The sequence below is a fragment of the Cucumis melo genome, chromosome 11 (genome assembly GCF_025177605.1).
Source record: "Cucumis melo cultivar AY chromosome 11, USDA_Cmelo_AY_1.0, whole genome shotgun sequence".
NCBI classification, from domain to species: Eukaryota; Viridiplantae; Streptophyta; class Magnoliopsida; order Cucurbitales; family Cucurbitaceae; genus Cucumis; species Cucumis melo.
In genome coordinates this window covers 10,995,774-11,005,569 of record NC_066867.1, presented here as the reverse complement: position 1 = coordinate 11,005,569, position 9,796 = coordinate 10,995,774, and the positions used below count along the sequence as shown (strand labels likewise).

Here is a 9,796-nt window from a genome sequence, read left to right as displayed (position 1 = left end):
GCTCTATAGTTAGTACAAACGATCTGATCCCAAATCGTTCATGTAGAGACATGGGAGTGAGGGCATCCTATGTAAAGAGTTTAAATAAGATTGAAACCATGAAATAGTCACTTTTAAGTTATAACACTGTTGACTATATAAACTGACTATTTCGATGATGACTTAGGTAACTTAATCCTAACCTGAGCTAACTATGAACTTCTATTCAAACGTTATTATCCTTAGATCTGCATAGGTGAGGACAGCTTAATGGCGTTGGACCAATAAGCCTCCCATTTTAGGGGTAAGAGAGGGTGGATGACCAGGAACATAATGTACAAAACGAAATTCATTCCTACTCGCTTTAAGGTTAGTATGTAGATTGTTTCCTTAAGGACTGAATCCAAGTTTTGAACAAGGAATCCACCATCTTATTGGCCCAAGAGGAATTCGGTTTATATGTTGAATCTTAAACCAAATGTTTAATAGTAAATCAGTGGGACTTAAGGAACAAGATGTAGTCTTAAAAACAACCTGTGGAAAATTAACTTACCGATCATGGTTATATCAGATGGACACAAATATATCTATAGTGAGGGGAGTGCAACTATGGGACTTTAGTGGAATGACCCATTAGTTAACGAATGTTGATTAGCTCGGTCTAAAAGAGTTTAACCAGTTAATCTCGGATCGTTGGAGCCCATGATCCATAGGTCCATTAGGTTCCCCTGCTAGCTTATGTGGAATTAACTTAAAACAATATATTGGAATAATTTGAATTGTTCGAATTATGTAGAGAAAGAAACCAACAAATATATATGATATAGTTGTTGATTGTAGAGATTTATGTTTAAATGTCATTTAAATATTAAAAATATGAATACGGATTCATATTCGAAAGCTCATAATTGATGGTAATGGTTGAAGTGGTAAAAAGTTAAAATGTTGACTTTTGACTTTAAAAGTTAAACTTTGATTGGCTTTATTTTCAAAGGTGATTTGAATTTGAGAAAAAGGAATGCATATTCATGTTCGGGAGGTCGAAATTAGTCAAGATGGACACAACGGTAAAAAGTCAGAATGTTGATCTTTTACTTGAAAAGTCAAAGTTTGACTTTGAGTTAATTGGTCAAATGACCATAGCTCCCTTGGACTAAAGTTAGTAGGAAAATCAACATTTTGTTGGATAATCCCACTAACATTTAGTGGGATAGATGGCTATATGAGATGTAAACACTTAGTCCAATAAGTTTCACTAATTGTTAGTGGATTATTAGGTGTTGAGATTTAAGAAAGTAATTACATGCATTTTTGTATGTAATTAGTCTATTTAAAGAGTAGTTTTCAAATTGTTTGGCTATATTTTGTAATTTTGAATTACAAACGAAACCTAATTTTCTCTCAAATTTCAACCTAATTCCCCTCCTCCAATTTTTCATCATTCTCTCATTATTTCTTTCACTTAATGGGTCCCACAACCCAGCTCTAAGTCTAGAGAATAGCAGGTCAACACTAGTGGTGGTACTGGTTCGTAATCGTGAGGAGATCTCAAGAAGTCGGGAAAAGATTCAAAGGTATGTATTTTATCTTAACCCTAATTATTGTAAGTAGGGTAGTTATTAAGCATGTTAACTTCTAAATGAGTTTAGATGCATATAGAGTAAAATTCGATCTTTGCTTCCCCTACACATGTTTCATATTCCATCATTACCATGTGCACATTAGGAAGTTTCGTTGAGATGTTGAGAATCTCCGCACGACAAAGATGTTAAGAGTACTTTGCGTGCTCTACTACAACTTAGATGTCGGAAGTATTGAGCGTACCTTACTTAGACGAAGTTAGATGGGTACAAGAGGGATGAGATGTTTTGATGGTTTATGAATTTCAGTTTGAGTTTATTATCATTTGAAACTTGATTCTTAAAAAGTTTGAATTACTAAGTTGTTTGTGAAGACCCAGAAATAAATTTGCTTATACTTTAATATATGAGTTATTATTATAAGCCTGAGCTTTGTTTTTATTAAAGATAGTCACTCACTAAGCCTTTCAGGTCACACTTTCAAACGTTTTCATTTTCCGATTGTAATCCTCAAGCTTGACTTACAACTGCTAGTCTGCTATTTTGTCTGCTAGGTTGTTTGTTATTTTGTTTTTCTTATTTGATGGACTTGTGCATGGTTGTGTTGGATTTGAGGTTGAATATTGTTAAAGTTTGTAATACTTTGAAACCTTATAACCCCACTGTTGTAATGTTTTCATGGTTATATTTCTAAACGTTTTTCTGCAATTAATGTTTAAGTTGCTTTTTAAGCTTTCGCATACTTTAGTTAAATAAGTCAGTTCAAGTCAAGTTGGACAGTAAGTATCGCTAAGAGAGTCGATGCTTGCAAGTTGCACGCCTATTCCTCGAGCTAAAGAGGGTCCTAGGGAAGGGGTGTTATGGGACATTAATTGCAGTAAAAGGGAGACTTCAGTAAAATCTATGGAACAAATTGCGACCATAGGAAAGCTTTTATATTAATATATCCGTGATAAACCATATTGTTAATAAGAGTCTATCACTCATAGATGACTATTAGCGATATTGACAATTCTTTATAAGTGTTTCTATATATATATTTAACTATTAGAGCTAAAAGCATTATCCATCGCAACTATAATTATTATCAGCAAGACAAAACACTAACAATCAGCTCCATCATTGTTCAACCAAGGCATACAATGCATGCACTAATTTATTGATGTGGCAAACCCTCAAATTTCAAGTAGTGGTAAAAAATCTTAACCTAGAGACTTAAATGGTTAAATAGTTAAATATACACCAGACCCAAAATACTAGTACTAAATATATGTAACTTATCCTCAACAATTTAAAGTTCTGTACATGATATTATTCCGAAAGATAGAACACAAACCTGATTCTAAGATGTTTTGAAATTAGTGTTTTGCTAAAATCAAATGCAATTGAAATCTCAAAGCAAAGAGAACATGAAGGGAACATGTTAAATCCTAATCATTCAACAATGGTAAATGAATAAAACAGCCTTCTGCCTGTGAACTTGCAATTATCAAAATCAATTACATTGGATCATATGTCATATACAATGTAATTACATTCAAAAAACGTACATAAACAGCCATGAAAAGTAGTCTAAATGCATTAAGCTTTCAGTAAAAGAACATATTTCCATCAATTTCCCAGCTTAATTTCATTTCATTGATACATACCCCAACTAATCAGAGGCACTCTGATTAAGCAAAGCATAAATGCACCATTTCTAATGCCTCTAACATTATGCGTTAAAAGATTTTACGACAACCTGTTTGGTTGGGGATTACGAGGAGGCATGTTCAATTGACTCCAACTGATTCCGAAGATTTTGATTGTCCTCCAGCAAGCGGTCGTACTCGAGCAGGTACTCCCCAGACTGCTTTCTTAAAGCATCTGTTTCAGCTTCTGCATCGTTTGCTTCCTTAGTTTTTACCTCAACTTCGGATTCCAATTTGGTTATTTTATTCTTCAAGGTAGTTGCCTCTTCTCCTAGGGCTTTAAGCTTCTCTGCGCTTGCATCCTCTGATGCTCGAATTTGCTTCTTTGCAACCTCCATGGTCTTCCGGAGAAGTCGAAGCTCTCGAATGTAATGATGTAGTCTATCAATCATCAGTGCAAGGAACAACAGAAAACCTGCAGAACATGAATGTTATATTTGAATCTACATGAACTACTGTGACAAATGAGAATGACCACCAAAATTGCAAGCACTAGATTATAAAAAAAAAAAAAAAAAAAAAAAAAAAAAAAAAAACAAAAAATGAAACCAGATTAGAACACAAAACTCAAGCCGATTGGGTAAGTATTTTGTTTTTTGTCTTCTATATCTAAAAGCTAAGATTACAAACTCTACCATCGCCTATAGTTTCTGTGCTCTATTAACTAAATCTTTTTAAAACATCTAAGCCAACTTTTAAGGCTCTTGGCCCTGTTCGGTAATTATTGAGTTTTTGGCTTTTGAAAACTGCCTTTGTTTTCTCAAAATTTCTTATGGTCATGGCTTCCATCTTTCCTACTTAAACATTTATCATTTCCAAAAACAAAAACAAGTTTTTAAAAATTACATTAAAAAAAATGACTTCGATTGTGAAAATATTTATAATATAGATAACCAAACATGGAGCCAATAGATGGAAGTGATGTTTATATATTTAATTTTCAAAAATTAAAAACAAAAAATTATAACCATGATTACCAAATTATCGAAATTTATGCATGTCATTTCTCCAATTTTCAATTATGGTCTCCATTTTACCTTTCTTAAAGAAACAATCCATCTCCTAACGAATTTTTTGGACGCTACGCTTTCAAGTTTTCAAAACTTGGTCTTATTTTAAAAAGCAAGAAGGAAGTGGATAACAAAACATGAAAACTTAAGAGTTGAATTAGTATTTACAAGCTTCCTTCTGAAATGGGACCTAGAAAACTTTTGTGAGGTTTGGATAGACATTTAACTATAATTTTAAGAAAGGCGAAAAACTTATCAACAGTAAGCATCAAATTCGAGGCTCCATCACTTGACATCAATCATTCAGAAAGACATTGTTTTCAAATGCTACCGTATTGATTTTTCCCTCAAAAATATACTTCCAGCAAATTTCCAAACACTCTGTTAATGCTCAAACTGGATTCCATCCCAAGTAAAGAATCAAGATCCATTCGCATTTATAAGCCTTTTTTCTTACTAATCAGGAAACTCCATTTATATGTAAAATTTTAAGCAATCTAGAAGCGTGCGGGCCAAATTGTAGAAGTAAAACAACAGCTCAATTTTAGGAAAAGGTGTAATGTCACATCACAACCATCGAATCGACAAAATCTCCCGTGGAATTCTGGAGTTAATTTGAAATAAATAAATCCAGTTCCTTCGGTCTTAACTAGGTCGGAGACTAAAGTTGATTATTCTAAAGATGCAAGTAAAGCCAATAATTCCGTTAGCAATCAAACCTCGGAATCATATAACAAACACATTTCACCCAAAAATTGAGAGACAATCGTATCGAGAGAGCGAAGAAGATTAAAAGAAAAAGGAAGTGGAGAAATGATTGAGAATTACCCATGAGAGAAGCTTCAAGCAAGTGATTGGACATAAGGACCTGATCGGTGGGATTAACCTCACCAGCCTCAACCATCCGATTCTGGATCTTGAGCATGCTATAGACACTAGAAAGAAGAACAACGAAGACAGTTCCGGCGATTGTTTGAACAACGATAGGGCCTTTTCCGCGCTTAAGACGATCTAAACTGAAGATGACAAGCTTCCTGAGAGGAGTCCGGAAGAGAAGAGTCAAAATCAGAGCCATTTGGGCAGCGATTACGGTGAAGAGAAGCTGAATCATGGTGGATGGGAGTCCTTCTGCAACAGACCGTTTCTTCCAGGCCTTGGCGAATGGCGATGGCGTTCGGTGGAAGCCTATTCCAGTCTCGATCCAATGATACCCTACTTTTTTTTTTTTTTTTTTTTGCCTTTTACATTTTTCTTTTCTTTTCTTCTCTCTCTCTCTCTCTCTCTCTCTCTTTTTTTTTTTTTTTTTTTTTTTTTTTTTTTTTTGTTTTTTGTTTTTTGTTTGTTCTAGTTAAGTTAAGTTAACAATCAGTTTTTGTCCTGAATTACTTTTCTATAAAAACATGCATATACAGAGAGTAGGAAATTGAATGTATAGTTATACAAATTTTAGGGCTAATATATATTTATGCCATAGTTGAGTTTCTGTATGTACTCATTCCTTCCTTGTATTAGTTTCCTATGCTAATATAACAAATTTAACCAAAATATTTAAATCTAAGAAATTTTAGATTCTACTTTTTTAAAAAATTTTATCATCTGCAATAATTTCTCTAATGTTAAAATTTAATATAATAAAATCTAAGAAAATTGTCAAAAATAACAAATTTGACAAAATATTCACAACATATAGCAAAATTTTAGATTCTATTTGTAATAGACATTGATATATATTGATATGCTTCTATTACTAGCGTTGATAGACCGTGATAGAAGTCTATCAGTTTCTATCATTAATAGAATCCAAAGTTTTGTTATAACTTGTAAATATTTTAATTTATTTTGCTATTTTTTAAAACACTGTTAAAATCTATAATATATAAAAAATCATAAAAAAAACTTTTTTTAGACAGATTTGTCCCTTTACATTTTAATTAATTACATTGTTGAGCAATAAATTTTGGCCAATTAAATTCCGCCACGTCATCACAATAAACATTGTGATAATCATAATTTGATTAGGTTTGGATAATTAAGTTTTCTTGTACCCGATCTAATTAAGCCCTAAATATAAATTAGGATAAGAAATAATGGACCAAGTCCGTCAAACAAGTGGGCCCGTACACGAACCTAACAAGCAAATGGGTCCAAGCCCAGAGTGCCAGGTGGGCTCAAGCCCAAACCCAACAAGCAAATGGGCCAAGCCTAAGTCCAACAGACAGATAAGCTCAAGCCCAAGCCCAACAAGCAAATGGGCCAAGCCTAAGTCCAACAGACAGATAAGCCCAAGTCCAAGCCCAACAAGCAAACGGGCCCAAGCCCACCTAAAGCCCATAAAATTTCTCTATAAATAGAGACATCTACCATTCATTTGGGGGACCTTTGATTGAAGAGAAGAATCGAAGCTCTGAAGAATTGAAGACAAAAACTTCTGAATACTCTCAAGACATGCAAGTTATCATCAACCTCGAAATCATCCTTCTGAAAGATCGAAAACTTGGAAGATCAAACTTTCCATGAATTCCAGAAGATTGAAGCACGAATTGACTTGTAGTTACAACTTCTTGAAGATCGAAGACCACGAAGTTCTAAATTTTACTTTTTGTATTCGAGAGAGAGAATCAAAGGAGTAAATATTAGAGATTGTATCCACAATACATAAATCAATACAAAGTTCGATTCCACGAATTAAATTTCTCCTGAAATCTCGTGTGAACAATTTGGCACGCCCGGTGGGACCATCTCTACCTTTCATCTCTTTCTCTTTTTAAAGAACATCCAAAGAAAATCATGACATCTCAAGGCAACACTTCCAAAGCTCTCAGTGACATCGGCAAGCGGCCAAACACTCGCAGCTGCTCAAGGGAGATTTAGTCATCTGAAGATATGCCTCCTTTTGAAGTTGCAAAGAATATTTGGGAGCAAATCTCTAAGCCACCAAAAGGTGGGATTGTAATCAAAGAGAGTCCTGCGATTGACGAACACAACTCGTTGTCTGAGCGCTCAAACGAGGAGGTTCCACAGCCAAATATAATGTCAGTTATGGTAACTGATGTGGATACAAGCGAAGACAGAATGGCAGAGCTCGAAAAAAAGGTTAATATGCTTATGAAGGCGGTTGAAGAAAGGGATTTTGAGATTGCATTGTTGAAGAATCACATCGAAAATCGTGACGCTGCTGAATCAAGTCACACACACTATAAAAAATGCTAACAAAGGGAAATGGATTATGCAAGAAAGTCAACCACAAAATTTTACCTCGATCGCATCATTGTGTGTCCAACAGCTGCAAGAAATGATTGCAAACTCCATCAACTCAATACGGTTGACCTGCTCAAACGTTCTCTTTATATTCCAAGCCATATACGAAAAGGATTGACAATATGAGAATGCCACATGGATACCAGCTACCCAAGTTTCAACAGTTCGATGGAAAGGGCAATCCAAAACAACATGTTGCTCATTTCATCGAAACTTGTGAAATTGCTGGTACACGAGGAGATTTGTTAGTCAAGCAGTTTGTTCGAACCCTCAAAGGAAATGCCTTCGACTGGTATACCGACTTGGAGCCTGAATCCATTGATAGTTGGGAGCAGCTTGAAAGGGACTTTCTCAACCGTTTTTACAGTACCCGATGTATTGTTAGCATGATAGAGTTAACTGCAACCAAGCAGCGAAAAGGTGAGCCGGTCATTGACTATATTAATCGCTGGAGAGCATTAAGCCTTGACTGCAAAGATAGATTAACCGAACTATCAGCTGTTGAAATGCGCACTCAAGGAATGCAATGGGGACTTCTGTACATCTTGTAGGGAATAAAACCCCGTACCTTTGAAGAGTTAGCAACCAGAGCTCATGATATGGAGCTAAGTATTGCTATAGAGGAAACAATGATCTTTGAGTCCCAGAAGTTAGAAAAGAAAAGAAAGAAGTGAAGAGCACCCAGAAGGTATTGAAGGGTGCTACCAAGGAGGCTATGGTCGTCAGTACGACCCCTTTGAAGCTTATCTCAAAGGAAAAGAAAATGGAAAAACGCCAAGACGAAGGCGAAAAAAGACGTCTAACATTGAAAGAGAGGCAAGAAAAAATTTATCCTTTTCCAGACTCTGACTTACCTGACATGTTAGACCAACTACTGGAAAAACAACTCATTCGACTCCCCGAATGTAAACGACCTGCAGAAATGGGAAGAGTAAACGATCCCAATTACTGCAAATATCATCGGGTCATCAGCCATCCCGTTGAAAAATGTTTTGTGTTGAAGGAGTTGATTCTAAAGTTAGCTCTAGACAAAAAGATCGAGCTAGAACTTGATGATGTGGCACAAACAAATCATGTCGTAGTAATCATACAGTCAGATAGTAGATTGTCTACTATAGGGAGTCTAATCCAATTTGGATCGTTGGAACCTGTTGTTATATATTCTTCACCAGAGGATTTACAAAATAATGACTTCCGGGCTGATGGCCCCAAGGAAGAAGAAAAACAAGTAGATAATGTTGAGGAGGGATGGACGCTGGTAATGCGTCGAAAGAAGCGCAAGCAAAGTTTTTCCCAAAAAGAATCTGGCTCGTGCCGAACATACGGAGCAAGGGTAAGTCTCAGAGAAGAAACACAAGAAAGAACCTAAGAAAGTTTCTACCGATTATTGAAGAAAGTGAGGGGCTTTCTCGACCACGACGACCGATAATTCTAAAGGACTTCTTCCCTAAAAACTTTCCAATGGAAATAGTCTCGTGTCATACTACCAGTATTACGGAGGAGGACGCTTTCCCCTCAAATGCGATGGAGGAGACACCCAAGCCAGAGGATTTACTTCCTTTAGGCATAAATGATTTTTTGACACTATCGAGAGAAGTTAAGGATACAATCATCGAGATATTTAAAAATGATGATGTCTCGACTATTGTTTCATCACCAACGAAGGCGTATGATTCTTGTTGTATGTCGATATCATTCAGTGATGAAGATTTGCTACTTGGGTCAAAGCTTCATAATAGACCTTTATATGTGTCAGGATACGTTCGGGAGCAAAAGCTTAATCAAATTCTCATAGATAACGGTTCCGCCGTCAACATTCTACCCAAGTCAACAATGAATCAATTAGGTATCTGAGTGGAAGAGTTATCAAATAGTAAACTGGTGATTCAAGGCTTTAATCAAGGAGCACAACGGGCAATAAGCACTATTCGTTTGGAGATCGTCATAAGGGATTTGCAGGCAAGCACAATATTCCATGTGATCGATTCGAGGACTACTTATAAAATGTTATTGAGACTTCCATGGATACATGAAAATGGAATATTAACCTCCACACTTCATCAATGCTTCAAATTTTATAAACAGAGAATTAGGAAGGTTGATTCTCTAGGCCATTTACAAAGGCTGAGCCTCACTTAGCTGATGCAAAATTTTATACAAAAAGTGAAGACGTGAGTGAAATCATATCAACTGAAGTTCCAGTGACTAAGGGCACTTTTAAGAACGAGCAAGAAATGATCACAAGAAAGAAATCAAATAAAGGGGATGCACCTAATAG

The 9,796-nt window shown here is 35.6% G+C and overlaps 1 protein-coding gene across 1 annotated transcript; it reads right to left on the bottom strand.

Moving 5' to 3' along the window:
• Window positions 1-3,011: 3,011 nt before the first annotated feature.
• On the bottom strand, window positions 3,012-5,691 carry LOC103495974 (uncharacterized). The gene is made up of 2 exons (XM_051091631.1): window positions 5,089-5,691; window positions 3,012-3,665 (listed from the first exon to the last, which is right to left on the bottom strand). Exons 1-2 carry the CDS (start codon window positions 5,369-5,371, stop codon window positions 3,316-3,318), a joined length of 633 nt encoding a protein of 210 aa, XP_050947588.1. The 5' UTR covers window positions 5,372-5,691; the 3' UTR covers window positions 3,012-3,315.
• Between the last annotated feature and the right edge of the window lie 4,105 nt (window positions 5,692-9,796).

Coding starts and splice junctions, on each gene's coding strand:
- LOC103495974 (XM_051091631.1), bottom strand. CDS start 5,371: ATGATTCAGCTTCTCTTCACCGTAATCGCTGCCCAAATGGCTCTGATT. Junction 3,666..5,088: donor GCTTGAAGCTTCTCTCATGG/GTAATTCTCAAT, acceptor CATGTTCTGCAG/GTTTTCTGTTGTTCCTTGCA.